The sequence below is a fragment of the Lutra lutra genome, chromosome 9 (assembly GCF_902655055.1).
Source record: "Lutra lutra chromosome 9, mLutLut1.2, whole genome shotgun sequence".
NCBI lineage: Eukaryota > Metazoa > Chordata > Mammalia > Carnivora > Mustelidae > Lutra > Lutra lutra.
The window spans coordinates 50978472-51001660 of record NC_062286.1 but is presented as its reverse complement, the minus strand read 5'-3'; the positions used below and the strand labels follow the sequence as shown (position 1 = coordinate 51001660).

General features: G+C 36.4%; 1 protein-coding gene across 1 annotated transcript in view; it reads left to right on the top strand.

Annotated features, from left to right (window-relative positions):
• Positions 1 to 23189, top strand: part of ALMS1 (ALMS1 centrosome and basal body associated protein) — a 213802-nt gene that overhangs the window by 32145 nt on the left and 158468 nt on the right. Inside the window, exons 4-7 of the mRNA XM_047744572.1 lie at positions 3868 to 3985; positions 4980 to 7107; positions 7220 to 7369; positions 13127 to 13286. Coding sequence (XP_047600528.1) covers positions 3868 to 3985; positions 4980 to 7107; positions 7220 to 7369; positions 13127 to 13286 — 2556 coding nt within the window. The remainder of the gene's footprint in view (positions 1 to 3867; positions 3986 to 4979; positions 7108 to 7219; positions 7370 to 13126; positions 13287 to 23189) is intronic.

The window sequence follows — 23189 nt, the reverse complement described above, 5'->3', positions numbered from 1 at the left end:
TGTGAGATTAAGAGTCTGTTATGGTTTGTTTTCCTCATGATCCCGTCTTGTTTCATTTTTTCCTTCCCTACTTCCCAAACCCTCCCCTCTGCCTCTCAAATTCCTCATATCAGAAATTTATCAGGAATTATCAGGAATGATAATTCTTTCTCTGATTGACTTATTCCGCTCTACATAATACCCTCTAGTTCTATCCACATTGTTGCTAATGGCAAGATTTAATTTCTTTTGATGGCTGCATAGTATTCCATTGTATATATATATACCACTTCTTCTTTATCCATTGCTTCATTAGATTCTTAGAATTAGTTAAGTCATATGTTATTCTCAGTTTTCAGACCCTAAAAGTGAGATAAAGAGGTTAAATGACTAGTCTGAGGTAGATCTTACTGGTTTCCTCTGCTTAATATTGCACTGATTTATTAGCTCTTTACAAAAGGTAAACATGAAGTACCTTTCAGATTATCAGGGTAGGAGATAGAATTGTGTTTTTACTACTTTGAATTGTGTGGGTATAGAAGAATGCTTAACCAGTATGGTGATTTCAGTTTTTTTTGCCTAAATGATAATTAAGGCAATATTATTTTGCTCTTCTTTTTGTTTTATTCAGGTTTTCTTTTCCCCCCAAATAACGCTTCTCAGCCTTTTGGCTAAGATCAAGTGTAGAACTAGCCTTGACAGTGGAAGGAGATTTAACCATGATGTTATCTTGTCAGTGTTTTGTAGAGGAGCGCCAATAGGAGTTAATTCAACAAGTTTCTTTTTTTTTTTTTTTTTTAAGATTTTATTTATTTATTTGATAGAGCACACAAGTAGGCAGAGCGGCAGGCAGAGGGAGAGGGGGAAGCAAGTTCCCCCTCTGCTGAGCAGGGAGCCCAATGTGGGGCTCAATCCCAGGATCCTGGGATCACGACCTGAGCTGAAGACAGCTGCTTAACTGACTGAACCACCCAGGTGTCCCACAAGTTTTTTTCAAACATAAGCCAAGGTTATCCAGATCAGAATATGGGCACCAGTGTATTTTATGATGTAGACCATCAGAGTCCGTTTTAGTTTCATATTTTAAGAAAGATGTTGACAGTGGGGCTCCTTGGTGGCTCAGGCAGTTGAGCTTCTGACTGTTGGTTTTGGCTCTGGTCCTGGGGATCTGGCTTCATGCTTAGCTTGGAGACTGTGATTCTCTGCCTCTCCCTCTGCCCCTCCCCACCTCACATACTCTCTTTTTCTCTCTTTAAAATAAATAAATGAATTTAAAAAAATTTTTTTTTAAAGAAAGATATCGACAGCACAGCAGTTCCTTTTTGAGAAGAAATGAGTATGACAGTAGATGAAAGAGAAGACTTTGTTATGATCAGGTGTTTGAGGGACTGTCAAGCTAAAGAGGAAGGAGTTTACCTTTCATTTATTCACTCATTTACTTAACAAATATCTAAGTGCTTATAGTGTGTTTGATGCTATGGATATATAGATATAGAAAGCTACTTCTACTCTTGGGAGACTAGTAAACAGAAAAATAACAGTACCGTGGGATTGGTATTATAATGATCTGGTGCAAGGATCTGATTTTGTACTGGCCATGAGCTAAGAATAGTTTTTGGATTTTTAAATGATTGTAAAAAACAAAAAAAGAAGTACATGTGATAGAGACCATATGTGACCCACAAAGTGTGAAATATTTATTAGTTGGCCTTTTAAAAAATGGTTGCTTATTCTTAGTCTAGGGGTTAAAATGAGAATACATAGCTTATAGGGAGGCTGTTTTCAATTTGATATAAGAAAGAACTTTTCTAACGGAGCCATTTAATAGTACAAAGACCATATAACAACAGAAAATGTGAGGTTTATATCATTGCAAAATGTCAAGAAAATCCTCTAATAGAATTTCAACATTGGGTCGGAGATTATGCAAGGTGGCTTCTAAAATGTTTTCTAGTTAAGGTTTTAGAACTACAGCTTCTCATTTACTTTAGATAAATAGAACATTTTTAGTTATTAGAGCAGATCCCTGGATCTGATACATCTCTAGAGGAAATTTCATCATTGCTGTTTTGTTATGTATGTATATAGTCATTGGGGGGTGTATCAGTCTCACCAGCAGCAGATGTCATGATGATGACTGGTGCCAGAACAGTTAGATATTTCAAAAAATAGTGGTCTAAGCCATCAGCAGTTGTCTAAATGTGAGGAAATGTGGGATCTTTGTTAAAAACCTTTATGATTTTTAGAGGAATGAGAGACTTCTCTGTTATGAAGGTTTAAGACTGAGTCTGTAAGCCAAGGTCAAAGAGGAATCATACCAAGCAGTCCTTGGTAGTCAAGGTTATCATTCTCATCCTGTTTGATTTTTAATAAATTAATTTTTAATAAATCTATTTTGAGTAACTAAGTGTAGCAAGTACTTTGGTAGGCACTGCAGATACAGCTGTGAATAAAGTGGATGTGGAGTTGACTGTCCAGGTGAGAAGCAGTCAGACCAAAAATTAAAACATGGTATGACAGGGGCGCCTGGGTGGCTCAGTGGGTTAAATCCTCTGCCTTCGGCTCAGGTCATGATCCCAGGGTCCTAGGATTGAGTCCCGCATCGGGCTCTCTGCTCAGCAGGGAGCCTGCTTCCTCCTCTCTCTCTACCTGCTTCTCTGCCTACTTGTGATCTCTGTCTGTCAAATAAATGAATAAAATCTTAAAAAAAAACAAAAAAAAACATGGTATGACAGTTATGATAGGGAAGGTGTTGTCATGCAGAATTATAGGCATTCTGAAATCAAGAAAGTGTACCATAGCAATGGTATCACATTCATAGTGAAAGAACGTTTAGTTCTAGCAAAATATCACCTATCCAGTTAAATTAATCTTGGAATATTGATGGTTTTATAGTTTTATTTCTATTAAAATTTTGTTTTTGTTTTATAGTTATATAAATGGTATAAATAATGAGGAGTTTATACCTATTTTGTATGTATTTAGGCACATATAATAAGAATTATTTAAGTTGACATTCAGGAATCCACAAGAATTATTTTTCCTTTAAATCAGCAGTTCTCCAACTTTTTGGAGAACAGGACTCCTTTACATATTTTAAAATTACCAAGGACTTCAAGGAGCTTTTGTTTATGTGGGTTGTTGATATTTCCCATTTTAGAAATTAAAACTTAGGAATTTCTAAAATATTAACTCATTAAAAAAAAACCTCCATTGCATGTTAACATAACTTACATTTTTTTAAGAAAAATAACTATTTTCCAGAGCAAAATATTTAAGAGTGCCATTGTTTTATTTAAGAACAAAAATCTCTATAATGTTTGGCCTCATAGAGGAGAAGTAGATTTTGATAATCTGCTTTTGCATTCATTATGTTGCTATATCTCAGATGATGTAGCTTCTGGAAAATTCTACCATACCCTTGTGAGAGAATGAAAGTGAATAAGGCAAATGACATCTTAATATTATTTTGAATATAATTTTGACTCTAGGTACCTCCTGAGAATGTCTTAGGGATGCCCAGGAACCTATGGACTACAGTTTGATTTAAGATGGAAAGAAACACTCATGATGGTTAAGAGCACTCGCTAAGAAATTAGAGTGTTTAAGTTCAGTTCTCATTCTGACACTTAAGCTATTTGAATGTGGGCAAATTCATATTTCTTAAATTTTATAATCATGTTTCCTCAGCTGTGAGATGGGCATAATAATACCTATCCTTCAGGGTTATCTTTGAAATGTTGTACTTTAAGTGCTGTTATGTTATCATTCTGATGCTTTTAGAAACTTCCAGATGGCTACGTATTTAGGTTCTATAAAGTATTACATGAGTAAGCTAAGCAATTAACTTTCAGCATTCCCAACATTTTTATGCTTGAAACTTTGCAGTCATACAAGACAACTTTGCTTCCCCTGATTTGCCTTTGCTGACATGTATGACACAAGATCAAGAGTTTGGGTCTGATTCCTTATTTCAACAAAGCGAACTAGATTTTGCACCTCTGAGGTAGGATGATTTATTTTTTTATTTGCATGTAAACTTCCTACTTTTTCTTGTTCTAAGTTGTTGCTAATATTAATGACTTCAGGCTAAGGTGAGACTTTGGAGTGGGGGTTAGATATTTTCAGCATACCCTTGGAAGGTAACAAGGCCCTAAGTTAAGACATGATGCACATTAATTTGGTATAGTAATACATGTGTAAAAATGAGCCAGACAACTGTAGTTTATTTAAAAATGTTTTTTAATGTATTTTAGCATTTCAGGCATAATTTATTTTATTTTTAAATTTTTATTGTAGTATAGTTGACATACAGTGTTAGTTTTGGGCGTATAATGTAGTGTTTTGACAGTTCTATTCATTCTGTAGTGCTTACCATGACATGTGTTGTACACCTGAAGCTAATATAATAATGTATGTCAACTATACTAAAATAAAATGTTTAAGAAAAAACTGTAGATGTTTGCAGAGTAAACACCTTTGCCCTTCTGCTATGTATTACCTTAAAATCACTTTTATGAAAAGGTGTTCTATGTATAATAGTCAACTAATAATTAGGTTACTGCTGTGTTTTAAGAGTACATCACTTCTTAAGGGGTTTTAAAGAGCACAGTAAATGACTAGTGAAAGAATTAGTGTAAGTTAAGTGAGTATTAAGTTATGATAGGTGATAAACATTTTAAATAGTAAAGTTTGAATTTTTTATTTAATCTTTTTTTGGCAGTATGAAAATATTCCCTATTTTTTGGTAGTATTGTTTTAAGAGAAGGTTGAAAAAAAAGTCAGGGTCATAGGATGGGAGTTCGTATTCTGTTTACACAAAATTTGCCTGGTTCAGTCACTAACCACTTTAAGGGAATATGAGATTAGAACTTTGTTTTTCAACACATTTTCAAATAATCTTAATTTCAGTGACATGTCAATTTTGTATTTTTCATGTTAGTATTTAAAAAAATGTTTTAAATGTGTTATTTATTTATTTTTAACTGTATATTTTTCAGGGGAATTCCTGGTAAGTCTGAAGATACTGAATGGTTTTCTCGACCATCGGAAGTTAGTGAAGCTTTATTCCAGGCAGCCTCAGAAGTAGCTTCAGACTTAGTTAACAGTTGCATTAGTGTATCTCAGCACTCGCTTATAGCTAGTACAACTGTTGAGTGTCGGCACTCTTTTTTACCTTTTGAACAAGGGATTAAAGAAGAGACCCCTTCGTCTGATACAGTTGATGAACTGAAAACCCCCAATGACTTTGATAGTTATGATGCTCTTTGTTCCTGTATGGCATGGAAGACACAAGAAGTTCAGGAGCCAGAAGTCAGTTTAGCTGATAAAGGTCAAGTTTCTGTTTCGACCTCATCTTATACAAGTGATGAATACATGACTCCTGAAGGAAGTGACAGTTTTGATGCTTCTTGTTCGTATGTGCAGTATTGGAAACAGAAAGCTTCACAGAAGTCAGAAAATTATCTAACCAGTAAGGATCATGATTCTTATTCAGATTCATCCGACACAATTGATAAAAACAAAATTCCTAAGGGAAGTGACAGTTTTCATGCTCCTTTTTCATGTACGCCATGGAGCAAATGGAAAGTTTCACACCATCCAGAAACATATGTGATCAGTAAGGACTGTGTTTCTTTTCCCCATGAAGTTGCTCCTCATTTTAATAACAGAATGTCACATTCTTTCTTGCATTGTCTGTTGGAAAGAAGAGGAAAGGGCATTCCATTGACAGCTCACAATCATTATTTTGGGAGTGTTTCTTTAAGGGCTCCAGCTGAGAATGAGGTGAAAGAAATGATGGGGTATGAAAGAAATGAAGAAGGTCTGGAGAAAGAACTATCTCAAGGTTTTGAACAAAAGGAGAGTAGAAGTACTTCAGTATTTCCCGAGATGCATCCCAGATCTTCAGAAATACAATTATTTGAGAATGTTGTAGTTCCTGATAATTCTGTAAAAGCTTCAGAAATAGATACACACTCTAGGCAACATGGTACCTCTAAGATGGAGGTTTCTGGTGGTCCTCTTAAGACGATTAAATCCAACTTGGATGAGACATCAGAACAACCGTATTTACAAGAGGAAAGATACCAAAGGGCAGCTTCTGCTTTTGGTGGAAATAGTGTTGATGCTTCTGAAAATGTAGCCTTTGAGGTAGTTATTGCCTCTATTGAGCCTTCCAAGAAAGACAGTACAGTAAATGAAATCCAAACTGACATTAGTAAGTCTTTAATAAATGACAGCCATGAACGTGAACCAAAAAATTCACATCTTTCTCTATTAAATTATAATGGTGAAAACTCTTTGTTTGATGAGCTCAGTCATCCGCTTTATCAGTCTACTCCTGGGGTGTTTGAATTAGCGGCTTCAAAACCATTGTTGCATAAAAAAGATAATAGTGATAGCTCCCTGTATTGGCATCTTGATTTAAAATCCCTCCCCAGTGCTCCTCAGGAAATGTTCATTAAGCCACTTTCTCTTCCAGAGCTTAAGTCATCTGCTTCTTTAAGTGAAAAATCTCACAGCCGGGCTGCTGGTCTTGGCAAAGCACAGTCAGCTTTATTTCAGTGCGATCTAGACAATGAACCATTTCTTCCCATTGGGAAGATAAAGTCTGGTCCTGATCTTGACCTTGCAGAGAAGGCAGGATCTTCAAACATTTTTTATCCAATGAATGTATCACCTTCAGATTCTTTGGTTTTACAAGATTTAAGAAGATTTGAAGAAATTGTGGATTCCTCAAACTATATTTTGGTTAAGAATGTAAACTCTAGTAACATCATTGAAGGTCCTTCTGCAGGTGTAGGAGGTGGCTTTTCAGCAAACTTGGTGACAAGTGATGCTAAGTCACAAGGTGCTTTACCAATGACCAGTAATGCATCATTAATTCCAGTCGGCCAAGAGTCATTGCTGAAAGCTGATGTAGGTCAAGATAAAATTCCTCAGCCTATGGGAGACAAATCCTATTTTACTATACATACAGTTATGCAAAACGACTCCTATTTTGTAGAGGGCCTGCAGGGGAATGCTGAATCTGAGACCTCTACTCTGGGTGATGATACTGAATGCTGTGACCTAGATGAAAATGCTATTGTTGGCAGTACAAGAGCTGCTGATCTACAAAGAGAGGTGAGACACAATAAAATGATATTTGGGGGGAAATGTTGTCTTTTCTAGTACTATTTTAGGAAATGGTATTGTTACTTGTTTTTATTTTTCTTTCTTTTAATTTTATGAGCAGGTGTGTGAACAAGGTGACTTGCCTGTTGAGTGCATTGAGCTAGCAGGTTTTAAAAATGTGCTTGATGATCTGGAGGTTTGTGACAGCTCCCTGCACAGGCAGTCTGCCTTAGAACTGCCATCAAAGGAAGAGAGTGATTTTGAAGAGCCTGTAAGTTACTCTGTTTGATATTTCTTAGGGGGTAGGGAAAGAATATTTTAGTTGAAAAATGGGGTTGAAAGTAAAGGGCCCATTTATATCCTCTAATACCAACATGTGACTTACAGTCTGGTCTTCATCTGATATCCAAGAATATGCTCCATTAATTTGTTAGAGGTTGGCATAAAAGAAATATTTGTGTTTCATAGACCATGAGAGTTAGTGAGTTTTGTGGTGTCTGGGAAAAGGCCTTCCTTTGGAGCTCCCAGGCCTTTTATATTGAGATGTGCTAACTCTTCCCAGTTGTGGCAGCAAGAACCTTTAGACAGTGTTCAGATTAGACTCACTGGTAGAGAGTCAGTTGTACATTTTTTCACTCTGCCCTTCAACTTACAAGCATTGGAATAGACCCTGGAATATTTTAAATATTTCTGTTTGGAAGCTCCTGAAAGGTTTGACTTCAGAGGAATTTTGAAAATTATAAGAGGCAGTGTTTTCCCAGGAAGGATACTGAGGTGCTTAATATCCACACTAGTTAGTGTCCCCAAAGGAAATTAACTGCCTCCTTCCCAAATGAGTGACATGCTGAAGCATATACACATTCCCTCCCTCTCTCTGTTTATATCATTATTATTGTGTATGTGTACTAGAAAATAACTTTGAAGTGTTAAAAAGTTCTCTGTCAACCTTTCTTTTATACAAAACTTCATTTGCCTGGATGCTTGCCTCTCTCGGTTTTAATGCTCCTTTGGTCCCATTGCCTATCCTCTTTTGTCTGATACGGTCAGCTTCTTTATAATATATCCTTATATTTTATTAGTCATTAAATATAGCTGTACAATAAATGTTGTGTATTTAATGTTACTTTCCCTTTCCTGTTTTTCCATGTATAAGATTAGTATGTCATTGGAAAGCTGTTAGTTTGGGTTGCAATCATTTTTAGATCTTTAGGTTCAGGCGTTTGATTAGAGAAAATGAACAAAGATATTGAGATTAAATTTTTCCTTTCATTTATAATTATCGAGTATATCAAAAATTGAAATACAGAGAACTGTGAGGTTAATTTTATTTCCTTTAATATTCTAAAGTAGACATTGTTTGGGCACCTGGGTGGCTCAGTCAGTTAAGCATCTGCCTTTAGCTCAGGTCATGATCCCAGGGTTCTGGGATCAAGCCCCACATTGGGCTCCCTGCCCATCTGGGAGCTTTGTTCTTTTTCTGCTCTCCCTGCTTGTGCTCTCTCTCTGTCAAGTAAATAAAGTAGACATTGTTTAATTTTCAGTCTCTTAATGGGGATGAAAATGATAGTTAACACTGTGTGCTCAAATACTATGCTAAGCGATTTATTTATATACATCGATTCATTTAGTCCTTTGGCCAGTCCTGTCAGGTAGGATTATTGGGGATTGGTATCATCCTCATTTTATAATTGATATTTAGAGGGTTAAGGAACTTGCTCATTGTTATTGAGCAAGTTGAGGACTAGTATTTGATACTAACCTTACCTTTTTTTTTCCTTAAGATTTTATTTATTTATTTTTGAGAGAGAGATAGCAAGAGAGTGAGTGCGAGCAGAGGGGAGAAGGAGAAGCAGGGTCCCCGCTGAGCTGGGAACCTGACATGGGGCTCAGTTCCAGGACCCTGGGACCAGGACCTGACCCAAAGGCAGACACTTAACTGACTGAGCCTCCCACGCATCCTGAAACTAATATTATCTATATATTTAACCACTATATCATAAACTGCCTTCCTGTTTAACTATTATTCAGTGAAACCAAAGCCAAGATTTTGAATTATTTTGGCAAGAGCGAAGGTTTTGAAGGGGTTTGGTCAAAGTGAATTTCACTAAGAATGAGAAACAAATATAATCAATCTTAAACTTCTAATTTTTTTGGTAGTACTACTTATGTAACTTACATCAACCTTTTATACACATAATATATATCTGAAGAAATGTAGATATGGGTGCCCGGGTGGCTCAGTCAGTTAAGCGTCTGCCTTTGGCTCAGGTCATGATCCTAGTGTCCTGGAATTGAGTCCCCCATCAGGCTCCCTGCTCACTCTTTTGCCCTTAGCCCTCCCCATTGGTTGTGATCTGCCTCTCTCTCTCATGCTCTCTCTTTCTCAAATAAATGAATAAAATCTTTTTTAAAAACCCACAATTTTTTTTAAAGATTTTATTTATTTTGACACAAAAAGAGATCACAAGTAGGCAGAGGGGTGGGCAGAGATGGGGAAGCAAACTCCCCACTGAGCAGGGAGCCCAATGTGGGGCTGGATCCCAGGACCTTGAGATCATGACCTGAGCCTAAGGCAGACGCTTAACGACTGAACCACCCAGGCGCCCCCAAAAAACCACAATTTAAAAGATATGTAGATAGATATTCAGTTAATAGTGATATGTTAAGATTAATTCTGACCACTATTCCAGATTTTATTTGCCCGCAGCTGTAGCCTTAAGTATACTTCTTCACTTTAGGGAGCATGTTCCCTGTATTCTCTTTCACTCTTAGCTCCATTCTGTAGTCCGGGAGTTATAATGCCAGTATCAGGGAAATAAGGACTCAGATATGGTAGTAATATCCTGCATGGCTCAGCTTGATCTCAGAGGGCTTGCCTGCTTCTTGGTTCCTTTCTTATTCTCATCTGTGTCTCAGAAGAGTCATTCATATTTGTTTGCCTACATTTGATACTAGCCATCATTTCTTTAAACGATTGGTCGGGCATCCACTTGTATATGATGTAGCTTGGGGCTGTGAAAAGAGTGTGGAGATGTGGAGTCAAAACTTGTTCAGTTATTTGTTAGCCTCATGCGTTGGGCAGATGACTTTGGAGGATCATTCTGCTCATCTATATGAAGAAAGAGGAATAGTAACAATCAGCCTCATGCATTGTTCTATCGAATGGGGTAAGGTATATACATTGCCTGCCTGCCTGTTCCTTCACTTCACTGAAACCAGGTGACTAGACCCTCACCAGTGATTTCCTCTTGCCTATCATTATTCTTCCTTCTTTCTCCTTGTTCCTGGTAGTAGCACATTACATTCTTTTAGCTTCTGTGATAAAATACTGTTTTTAGGAAAGAAAATACTGTTTTAGTATTCCCTGTTTTGGTCATGTAACTAAATATTATTTAAAGTTTATTTTTAGACTTCTTTTTGTTTTGTTGGTTCTGCGTCTTCCACCAAGTACTTTCCTCTCATGGTTTAAATGCTTTTCTCTGTGTGATGGCTATTACTTCCATTTTTAGATCCTAATATTTCTACTAAGGTAGACCTGAATGCTTTCTTGCATGATATTTTTTTGTGAACGTTCCCGTCACCTCAAACGCAACTTGCCTGTACCAAAAGAACTCAGACGTTTTTATGGAATCGGACTGACTTGTAGATTTTCTTTGTTCTAGAGGAGTTAACATGTCTTGGTTTCTTCATCATCTTTGATGGATTCTTTGTTTATTATTGATTAAAGACTGGGTGATAAGCCAGTTTAATTTTTTTCCTCCTGATTTCTCCCATTTCCAGTTAGTAATGAAGATCTGCTGATCTCTTAAATAAATTCTTCTCATCTTTTTCATTCTACATCTTCTTTTTTTTTTTTCTTAAGATTTTATTTATTTGAGAGAGACAGAGAGAGAGCATGAGCAGGAGGGAGGGGAAGAGGGAGAGGGAGAAGCAGGCTCCCCGTTGAGCAGGGAGTCTAATGCAGGGTTCAGTCCCAGGACCCCAGGATCATGACCTGAGCCGAAGGCAGATGCTTAACAGACTGAGTCACTCAGGTGCCCTACATTTTCTTTTGCATTAACTACTCTAGTATCTGTATATTTCGAAGCTTTGATAATAATGAAGTTTTATTTATTTACTAAATTTTAATTCCAGTATAGTTAACATACAGTGTTCTATTAGTTTCAGGTGTATAATATTCTGTACATTAACAGTTCTATACATTACTCAGTGCTTATTGTGTTAAGTATACTCTTAATTCCCTTCACTTACTGCACCTGTCTCCTCCTCTCCCCTAACCATCAGTTTGTTCTCTATTTTGTTTAGTCTGTTTTGTTTTTGTCTCTTTTTTTCTTTGTTCATTTGTTTTGTTTCTTAAATTCCACATAAGTGAAATCACATGGTGTTTGTCTTTCTCTGACTGACTTAATTCACATAGCATTATACATTCTAGATTTGTCTGTGTTGTTGCAAATGGCCAGATTTCATTCTTTTTTATGACTGAATATTAATGAAATTGTATCGAAGTCAAGATTGGAATAGAGGGGCGCCTGGGTGGCTCAGTGGGTTAAGCCGCTGCCTTCGGCTCAGGTCATGATCCCAGGTCCTGGGTTCGAGCCCCACATCGGGCTTTCTGCTTGGCGGGGAGCCTGCTTCCTCCTCTCTCTCTGCCTGCCTCTCTGCCTACTTGTGATTTCTCTCTGTCAAATAAATAAAATCTTTAAAAAAAAAAAAGATTGGAATAGAAATTTTTTTTTCTAACTATATTTGAAAGGTCTAGAGAAAAACTATTAAATACCCATATGTGCCTGGGGACACACACACGAAGTCTCAATCATATATGTGATATATGTGTTAATGAACTGTACTTCAAAAAAGTCTCCTTTAGGGGTGGGATAATTGAAAACTTAGAACTTTGTGCTTTGTTTAGAGCAGAGTTTCTCTGTACTGTTGTCTTTTTGGGTATGATATTTCTTGTTGTGGGGGGTCTGTGCATTTTAGGCTGCTGAGCAACATCCCTGGCTTCTACTCACTAGATGCCAATAGCCACACACACTGCCCCCAACACCCAAAGTCAGGACAGTGAAAAATGTCTCCAGACATTGCCAGATGTTTCTTGATCAGGGAGAGATGGGTAGGGGCAAAATCTCCCACAACTGAGAACCACTGGTGTAGAGAAAACTAGACCAAGGCAGCTGAAATAGACTATTTATTTTACACCCTGCCAGCTTCCTAAGATTGTTCATTACAGCACGATGAAAAAACCTTGACAAAAGAGGATCGAACAAAATTCATCTTTACATACATTTTTAGACTCTCCTGAGACTGCATCAAGAAGTGGGAATAATATCTTTAGGAAAATAAAGAAACCTAGATGTGGTATGTTGTTTTTATATGAGAATATGATGTGAATTTGGTGGGAAATTATATACGTTTATGTACTGACTTCATCAGAGTTGGTTTCTAATTTCTTTTCTAGTAAGGACTTGCTGGGATCTGATGAAACTTTGAGAACTTCTTTTTTAGCATTTAACCTTTGCTTCACTGTCAGTTTGTATTTCCCACTATTCTTGTTTAAAGAAATTTGAGGACTTAGGCTTTTTGGTGATTGATCATAGATCCAGTTCTTTGATACTTTAGTTTTTTTTCTAAACATTTGTGGATTTCTTGAAAATATTCCTGTTCTCTCTTTCCTTCTTTTCTCTTTCCTTTTTACAACATAACCTCTCCTTTAAAAAAAAAAAAATCCTTGAGCTTGTCAAGAGTAATATCAAAGTTCACATTCTTCAGTGATCATACCATTATATGGAACAAACCAGATAGGCTTCCTATCTGTAATTTTCTATATAGGCAGACTTCCAGACCCTCAAGAGTAATTTGTAGAGCCTTCTTAGAATTGACCAAACAAGATATGACTGTAAATGAATTTAGGAGGGTTGAGAATATGAGCTTAAGGAACTGTTAAGTATTCATTTTCATAAAAATTAGGTTTGTTTTAATCAGGTGAAGCCTACTATTAATCCTATTTATTTTTTCTCTCTTTTTATAGGTAGGTTGTTCTAATACGGACACTAATCAGACTTTTTCATCCACATTGCCTCCATTTACTCCTGATGAGCCAACCATAGAGTTGGAGTATCACTCTTCAGATCTCAGGATGTTGAGGGTATCTCCTGACACTGTGCAAAAGTCTCTCAAACATATAGCAGGTATGTAGAAAAGAAGATATTAGATGTTCGTGTGACTAGCTTGCTAAAAATACATTGCTGTGGCTAACTAATTTTTTATTTTTGAACACTTTCAATAATGTTAACTTTGGATTAGGTGTATTTATAAATGCCCAAATCTTTTATTAGGTGAATCATTTGGTTTTTCATTGCCTTCTCTATGGCAGTGTTTAGAACTGAATTACGTGGCGGAATCTATTAGAGTCAGTTTATTATTTCTGCATTCCTTTCTGTGACTTGAAGGGAAGAAAGAAATTAACGGAGCACAAGAGGAAAAGAGTGGATCCAAATAAATTTGTAGAGAAGAAACAAAGATCAGTTCTGAGGTAGAAAGCAAGATTATCTGCTGAGGGGAGATAGTGATAAAGGAGGGTTAGGGCGGTTAAGGAGAGTAGATTGGTGCAGGCTCAGAATTTATGTTAAAGTGAATAGGAATTGCAGCTGACCAAGAACAAGCAAAAGAACTGGCAGGTAGTTCTGAGAAGTCAGCTGAGGTTGGAGATGATTCTGTAATGTTGTCAGCCTTACTAGAATCTCTGGTTTTTCTCTTTTAAAACTCAAGACTGCAGAAATTGAGTTATAGGTTGATCCTCGGTTTTGCTGAGGGATTTGTTGAGTGGGTGGATGTGGTGGATGAAAAACAGTGGAAGGGAATCAGTAAATATTAAATGTTTAGATCTGTGAATGTGCGTTGTCTTTCCTTTGATAGAATGCCATTTTATATTAAATGCTTTGATCTATAAATATGGGACATCTTTTCATTATTTAGGTTTTCTTTATTTTTTTCAACAATATTTTGTAGTTTTCAGTGTATGAGCCTTGCAGTCCTTTGTTAACTTAATTCTTTTTTTTTTAAAGATTTTATTTATTTATTTGACAGAGAGAGAGATCACAAGTAGGCAGAGAGTCAGGCAGAGAGAGAAGCAGGCTCCCCTCTGAGCAAAGAGCCTGATGAGGGGCTCGATCCCAGGACACTGAGATCATGACCTGAGCCGAAGGCAGCGGCTCAATCCACTGAGCCACCCAGGCGCCCCTGTTAACTTAATTCTAAGTATTTTAATCTTTTTGTTGAAAAAGAAACTGTTTTCTTAATTTCATTTTTGGAGTATTCATTGCTAGTGTATGGAAATACAGTTGAATTTTGTTAATTGTATAGCTGCAATCTTGCTGAACTATTTGTTATTACCTCTAATATATTTTTGTGTGGATTTCTTATAATTTTTATATACATGACCACATCATCTTCATATATAGTCTTCTTTCTTTCCAACATGGATGCCTTTTATATATTTCAGATTCCCAACTGCCCCCAACTAGAACCTTCAGTGCAGTGTTGCATAAAAGTGGCAAGAGCAGACATCCTTGTCTTTTCCTGATCTTTGTAGAAAGATATGAAGTCTTTTATCATTAAGTATGATGTTAGCTGTGGGAGTTTTGATTTTTGTAGACTATCTTTATCAGGTTGAGGAAGTTCCCCTTTACTTGTATTTTTTAGAGCATATTTATCATGTTACCATATAAGGGTGTTAGATTTTGTCAGTTTTTTTTCTGCCTCTTTTATTATGATCACATGGTTTTTGACTTATATTCTCATAATATAGTACATTGTTAATTTTCATATAACCGACCTTGCAGTCTTGGTTATATATGCCATTTGGTTATGGCATATACTTCTTTTTGTATGTTGTTGGATTTTTTTGGCAAGTAATTTTTTGAGGACTTTTGTATTTATATTCATAGTGGGTATTGGTGTGTACATTTGTTGTGATTTTTGTTATTGGCTTTGGCGCAAGAATAATACTAATGTTACAAGTTGAGGTGAGAAGCATTATCTCTTCTAGTTTCGCTAATGTCACAAGTTGGAATGAGAAGCGTTGTCTCTTCTAGTTTTGCTAATGTCACAACTTGGGATGAGATGTTTGTCTTCTAGTTTTTGAAAGAGTTTGTAAAGGATTAGTTTTTATTGGGTGAAGGCTGCCTGCCTCTTTGTAGAAGTTTTAAAATTACTAATTCCATCTCTCTGCTTGCTATAAGTATTTATATTTTATATTTTTCATGAATCAGTTTTCATAATTTGTGTCCTTTGTGGAATTTGTCCATTCCACCTAGGTTATCTAATTTGTTGCATATAACTGTTCATGGTATTTGCATATAATCCTTCTTATTTTGGAAGATTGGTAGTAATATCCCTTCTTTCATTCATGATTTCGATATTTTGAATTTTCTCTTTCTTTTTTTAGTGAGTCTAGCCAAGTTTTGTCAATTATGTTCATCTTTTCAAAGAAATAAACTTTGGTTTCTCTATTTTTTCTGATCTCTTTTCTCTACATTTAAATTTCTGTTTTGTTCCCATTTTAGTCTTTATTTTTTCCTTCCTTTCACACTTCAGCTTTGGTTTGTGCTTTTTACTATTTCTTGAGGTGAAAGAATAGGTTATTGATATGAAACCTTTTTTTAAGATTTCTCATCTATTTATTGAGAGAGAGAGAGAGAACACATGAGTTGTGGGGAGGGGCAAAGGGAGAGAGAGAAGCAGACTCCCTGCTGAACAGGGAGCCTGATGTGGTGCTTGATCCCAGAACCCTAAGACCATGACCTGAGCTGAAGGCAGACCTTTAGCCAGCTGAGCACCCAGGTACTCTGAGACTTTATTTTTGATGTAGGTGTTTACATTTAGAAATTTCTAAGCACTACTCTAGTGGCATGCTCAGAGTTTTTGTTTCTTGTGTTTTTGTTTTAATTCATCTAAAATATTTTTAAGTTTTATTGCAATTTGTTTTCGTTGACCCTGTGGTTATTTGGGTATGTCTTGTTTAATTTCCACTTATTTTTGACTTTCCTTTTGTTATTAATATCTCATTTGATTCCATTTTTGTTGGAGAACACCTGCTTTGTATGATTTTAGTTCATTTACATTTTACTCAGGCTTGCTCTTATGTCCTAGTGTGTATTCTGTAGAATGTATAGTTTACTCTTGAGAAGAATGTGTATTCTGCTGTTGTTAGGTGGTATGTTCTATACTTGTCTCTTAGTTCTAGTGGGCATATAGTGTTCAAGTCTTCTGTATCCTTGTTGATCTTCTGCCTAGTTTTCTCTATTTTTGAAAGTAAGCTATTGAAATCTTGAACTGTAATTGTTTGTTTTATCATTTTTTCTGTCTTATTTGCTTCATATCTTTTGAGACTATGATATTAAGTGCATTTATGTTTATAATTGTTGTATATTCCTGATGAATTGACCTTTTTGTTGTTACAAATGGTTGCCCTTTAATTCAAGTAACATTTTTTGTTTTAAGGTGTGTTTTCTCTTACATCAGTATAGTCACTTCAGTTCTTATGCTTGCTGCTTGTATGGCATATGTTTTTCATCCCTTTACTTTCAACCTACTTTTTTTTTTTAATCAGAAGTGTTATCTCTTGGGGCGCCTGGGTGGCTCAGTGGGCTAAAGCCTCTACCTTCGGCTCAGGTCACGATCCCAGGGTCTTGGGATCCAGCCCTGTGTCCGGCTCTCTGCTCGGCAGTGAGCCTGCTTCCCTCCACTCTCTGCCTGCCTCTCGTCCTACTTGTGATCTCTGTCTGGCAAATATATAAAAATAAAAAAAAAATTAAGACTTTATTTATTTATTTGCCAGACAGAGGTCACAAGTAGGCTGAGAGGCAGGCAGAGAGAGAGGAGGAAGCAGGCTCCCTACCAAGCAGGGAGCCCGACATGGGGCCCAAGCCCAGGACCCCGGGATCGTGACCTGAGCCGAAGGCAGAGGCTTTAACCCACTTGAGCCACCCAGGCGCCCCTAAAAATAAAAATCTTAAAATGTATCTCTTGTAAACAGCTTATATAGTTGGATCTCATGGTTTTTTTTTTTTAAATCCAGACTGACAGTCTTTGCCTTTTTTTTTTTTCCCCTAAAGATTTTATTTATTTATTTGACAGACAGAGATGACAAGTAGGCAGAGAGGCAGGCAGAGAGAGGAGGAAGCAAGCTCCCCGCTGAGCAGAGAGCCCGACGCGGGGCTCGATCCCAGGACCCCGGGATCATGACCTGAGCTGAAGGCAGAGGCTTAACCCACTGAGCCACCCAGATGCCCCCAGTCTTTGCCTTTTAATGTGACTGTTAATCAACTCATGTTCAATGTCATTATTAAGATTGGATATATATTTGCTGGGTTACTTTTTGTTTTCCATGTTTCTTGTTTTTTTTTTTTTTTTTTTGTTATGTTCCTCTCTGCTTTTTATTGGACTTAGTGAATGTTTTCTAGTATCACATTTTAATTTTTAAAATTATTTTCTAGTTAATTTTTAAAGTTATATCCTAGGGGCACCTGGGTGGCTCAGTGGGTTAAGCCTCTGCCTTCAGGACAGGTCATGATCCTTGGGTTCTGGGATGAATCAGGCTCTCTGCTCAGCAGGGGGCCTCCATCCCCCCCCCCCCCCCCCCCCGCCTGCCTCTCTGCCTACTTGTGATCTCTCTCCTTCTGTCAAATAAATAAATAAAATCTTAAAAAAAAATAAAGTTATATCCTAGTCATTGCTCTAGGGCTTACAGAATTTATCTTATTAGAATATATACCTGATTTATACTAACTTAATTGTAGTGTAATACAGAAACTCCTATATGGTTCTATTCTCTTTTGTGTGTGCTATTACTGGTATAAGTATTATACCTATATGTGTTACAAACATGCAAGAATACATTATTAATGTTACATTATTAAACTTATTTTTATAATTTTTTGTATTTTTACGGAGCTGAGAGAAGTAAGGAGAGCAAGTATTTAGAGTTTATTATATCAATCTTCTGATTTACCAGTTTTTATTCTCTTTATTTGTTCCTGTGGATTTGTTACCATCCAGTCTTTTCCTTACTCCACTCCAGCTTTGCTCCCATTTGCCTCCTTTTGATTTTCATTGTCAAATATGTTACATTTCTATATGTGATAGCTCTACTAATATAGTTAAATACATATTGTTTTGTGTAAAATTGCTTTTAAAATCAGTTAAGAGAAGAAAGGAAATGAAATATGTAAATATGCTGTCTTTTTGTAATTACCTACATAATTATCTTTACTAGCACTGTTTGCTTTGTTTTGTAAATTCAAATTACTGTCTGGTGTCACTTGCTTTCAGCCTGAAGAATTCGTTTAGTATTTCTTGTGTGATGGTTCTGCTACCAACAGATTCTCTCAGTTTTTATATACCTGGCATGTTTTTATTTCATCCTTTTGGAAGTTTTGTTGAATTTATAATGTTTGGTTGATAATTTTTTTTTTTTTTAAGATTTGATTTATTTATTTGACAGAGAGATCACAAGTAGACAGACGGTGGGGTAGGGGTGGGGGAAAGCAACCTCCCTGCTGAGCAGAGAGCCCGATGTGGGGCTTGATCCCAGGACCCTGAGATCATGACCTGGAGCTGAAGGCAGAGGCTTAACCCTGAGCCACCTAGGCACCCCTGATAATCTTTTTTGTTTTAGCACTCTGAATATATCTTTCCATGGTCTTCTGGCCTTTATTGTTTCTGATGAGAAATCAACTATTGATCTTATTAACATTCCCTTGTATTGATTTGTTTTCTCCTGTTGCTTTCAAGATACTCAGTCTTTCAACATTTTGATTATGATGTTGTGTGGATCTCTGTGTTTATCCTACACTGAGTTCATTGAGCTTCTCAGATGTGTAAATTATCTTTCCATTTATTTGAGTCTTTTTCCACTTCTTTCATCAATGTCTTATACAGATCTTTACCCCCTTGTTAAATTTATTCTTAGCGTTTTTTTTAATGTAATTGTAAATGGGATTGTGTTCTTGACTTTTCTAATAGTTCTTTATTAGTGTATAAAAGCATAACTGATTTTTGTATGTTAATTTTGTATCCTGCAACTTTACCAAATTTATTAGTTCTGACAGTTTTTTGGTGGAGTCTTTAGGAGTTTCCATTTGTAATACCATGTCATCTGTAAACAGAGACAGTTTTACTTCTTCCTTGCCTATTTGGATGCCTTTCTCCCCACTCCCCCCCCCCCTCTTTTCTTGCCTGATTGCTCTGGCTAGGATTTCCAATACTATGTTGAATAAAAATGGTGAGGGTGGGAACCCTTATCTTGTTCCTGATCTTGGAGGAAAAGCTTTCACCTTTTCACTGTTGAGGGTAATGTTAGCTGTGGGCTTTTTATATATGGCCTTCGTAATATTGAAGTATGTTCCCTCAACACCCCCTTTATTGAGAGTTTTTATTGTGAATGGATGTTGAGTTTTGTCAGTTGCTTTTTCTACATCCACTGAACTGATCACATGATTGTTATCCTTCGTTGTTAATACTGGTGTATCATTTTGATTGATGTGCAGATATTGAGCTGTCCTTGCATTCCTGGAATAAAGCCCACTTAATAATGTTATATGATTTTTTAAAAGTATTGTTGAATTCAGTCTGCTAATATTTTGTTGAGGATTTTTGTATCTCTGTTCATTAGGGGCATTAACTTATAATTTTACTTCTTTGTCATTTCCTTGTTTGGTTTTGGTATTAGAGTAGTGCTGGCTTTATAAAATGAGTTTGGAAGTGTTCCCTTTTATTTTTTGAAAGAATTTGAGGTATTTTGGTGTAAATTATTTGAATATTCAGTAGAATATTCACCAGTGAAGCCATCTGGTTCTAGAGTTTGATTTGTTGGGACACTTTTTTTTTTTTAAAGATTTATTTATTTATTTATCTGACACAGATCACAAGTAGGCAGAGAGAGAGGAGGAAGCAGGCTCCCTGCTGAGCAGCGAATCCAATGTGGGTCTTGATCCCAGGACCCTGGGATCATGACCCGAGCCGAAGGCAGAGGCTTTAACCCACTGAGCCACCCAGGCACCCCTGTTGGGACACTTTTGATTACTGATTCAATCTCCTTACTAGTAATTGGTCTAATCACATTTCCTATTTCTTCATGATTCAGTCCTGTAGGTTATATGTTTCTTCTAGATTGTAAAATTTGTTGATGTAAAATTATTTGTAGAAAGTCTTTTATGATCTTTTATATTTCTGTGATATCAGTTGTAATATTTCCTTTTCCATTTTTGTATTTTATTATTTGTGTCCTCTCTGGGTTTCTTTGGGTGGCGGTGGTGGTGATTTTAGCTAACGATTTGTCAGTTTATTTATCTTTTAAAAGAATCAGATCTTAGTTTCATTGATCTTTTTTCTTTTCTATTGTCCTTTTAGTTTCTCCTTCATTTGTTTTTGCTCTGGTTTATGTTTTCTTCCTTCTGCTGGCTTTGGGTTTTGTTTGTTCTCTTTCTGGTTCTTTAAGATGTAAAGTTAGATTGTTCATTTGAGATCCTCTTATTTCTTGATGTAGGTATTTATCATTATGGACTTCCCTCTTAGAACTGCTATAACTGTACCCCATAAGTTTTGGTATATTGTATTTCCATTTTCATTTTTTCAGGTTTTTTTTTTTTTAATTAAAATATAACGTATTATTAGCCCCAAGGGTACAGGTCTGTGAATCGCCAGGTTTACACACTTCACAGCACTCACCATAGCACATACCCTCCCCAATGTCCATAATCCCAAGGGTATTTTTGATTTCTCTTTTGATTTCCTTTGTGAGCCATTTGTTGTTCACTTTGTTAATCTGTTTTGCTTTATTAATTTCTTGAGTCTTTTTTTCTCACTTTCCATAACTTTCCATAACTTCTATTCCTTTTCAAGTTACTGTGCAGATTACATTCATCCCTTCTCCTTTAGTTTTCCTAAAGAGTTAATACTTGATAATGTACTTCCTTACCTTATAATTCACTCCTCAACCCATTTAATTCTATATTTAGTTACTTTTTTGAAGCTCATCATTGAGTTTAGAATAGCAGTAACTAATAATTCAGTGAAAAGAGCTCAGAATTTGGAGTTAGAATTAAAAGGTTAAAGTACCTGTTTTTGTCTTTTACTGTAGAACTCTGGAGAAGTTGTATTTCTTTACCAATCAAATTGTAGTCTGAGGACCAAAAGTATGGGACACCACTAAGGATTTTGTTAGAAATGCAAAATTTCAGATCCCACTCTAGACCTAATTTTTAAAAAAAATTTATTTATTTATTTGACAGATAGAGATCACAAGTAGACAGAGAGGCAGGCAGAGAGAGAGAGGAAGGGAAGCAGGCTTCCCGCTGAGCAGAGAGCCCAATGCAGGGCTCCATCCCAGGACCCTGGAATCATGACCTGAGCTGAAGTCAGAGGCTTTAACCCACTGAGCCACCCAGGCGCCCCCACCATAGACTTATTGAATCAGAATCTGCAAGTTAGTAAGATCTCCATATTGAGAAGCAATCTTATATCTTCATCTTTGAAACTTAATTTCTTTATGTGTAAAGTGCTGAAGGTCCCCAGCTTAAGATGCTTTGACGTAGGATTTTCATCTTTATCATGTGCATTCAGTAGAAACCGTACTCTAATTTATGAATTTTGCTATTTTCTCAGGCTAGCCATATGTGGTATGATATTCTTTTGTGAAGTTGGGTAGCAGCCGTGAGCCACAGCTCCCAGTCAGCCACATGATTATAATGGTAAAACCTGATACACTTACAACCATTCTCTACCCATACAGCCATTCTGTTTTTTGCTTTTAGTACAGTATTCAGTAACAAGATACTTAACATTTTATTATCAAATAGTCTTTGTGTTAGGTAATTTTGCCCAATTTTTGGCTAGTGTAAATGTTCTGAGCATGTTTAAGTTAGGTGAGGCTAAGCTGTGATATTTCGTATGTGAGATTATTATATGTATTTTTGACTTACATGTTTTCATCTTATGATGGGCGTATCGGGATGTAACTCCATTGTAAGTTGAGGAAAAGCTGTACATTTTGCCATCATCTAACATTCTATATGTTTTATCAATTTTTGTCTGCTTCCTACTATTAGAATGTAAGCTTTGTAAGGCAGAATTAGAGTGTAAACTTTGTCTGTTTGTTTATTGCCCTATTTCCTATATCTAGAACTGTGACTGGCACATAGTAAACATTAATTATTTTTTGAATGAACAAATGGATGAATGCATATCTTGTCAAATCTTATTATTTCTATTGCAGTCATTACTTCCCACTGACATTTAGATTTAGAAGTACTGGATTAGACAGTACAAATACAGAAATTTCTGTTGTTGCAAAAAGTTCTGTTAGATAATACTACTTACGCTTTTGCATTCTGTTCCCACTCATCTTGAATCTGTATTTCTGCAGTATAGGTCAGTTCCAATTTATCAACTCCTCATGCCATTTAGAGTTAAGTTCAGAATCTTTAGTGTAATCTTTACACACTTTATAGTTTCATATAGTTAACAAACATATCTTTCTGAAGGTGCATTTACTAGAAGAATCATTTAAAACCCATTGCTTGCATAGCATCCATCTGGGCCATATTGCATTGCCATTGTAAGACTCAAGGGATAGGGGAACCCATGAAAATAAGTTGAAGATCCTTTGCTATGCCATGGAATGAAGTATTTTGTCTCTGAGGAGTCACATGTCTTTTAATGGCATACATGGCACAATAACAGGCTAACTTACTAGGTTGTAACTAGGGTGAAATTAAAGTCCAGACTGGATAGCATTTTCCCATCACGTTAAAATTCTTTAAAAATCCGGGGCACCTGGGTGGCTCAGTGGGTTAAAGCCTCTGCCTTGGGCTCAGGTCATGATCTCAGGGTCCTGGGATCGAGTCCCTCATCGGGCTCTCTGCTCAGCAGGGACCCTGCTTCCTCCCCTCTCTGCCTGCCTCTCTGCCTACTTGTGATCTCTTTGTCTGTCAAATACATAAATAAAATCTTTTAAAAAAATTCTTTAAAAATCCCAATTTTAATAAAGATCCACCTATCATATCAAATGGATATGCTGCTATTTTTAAACA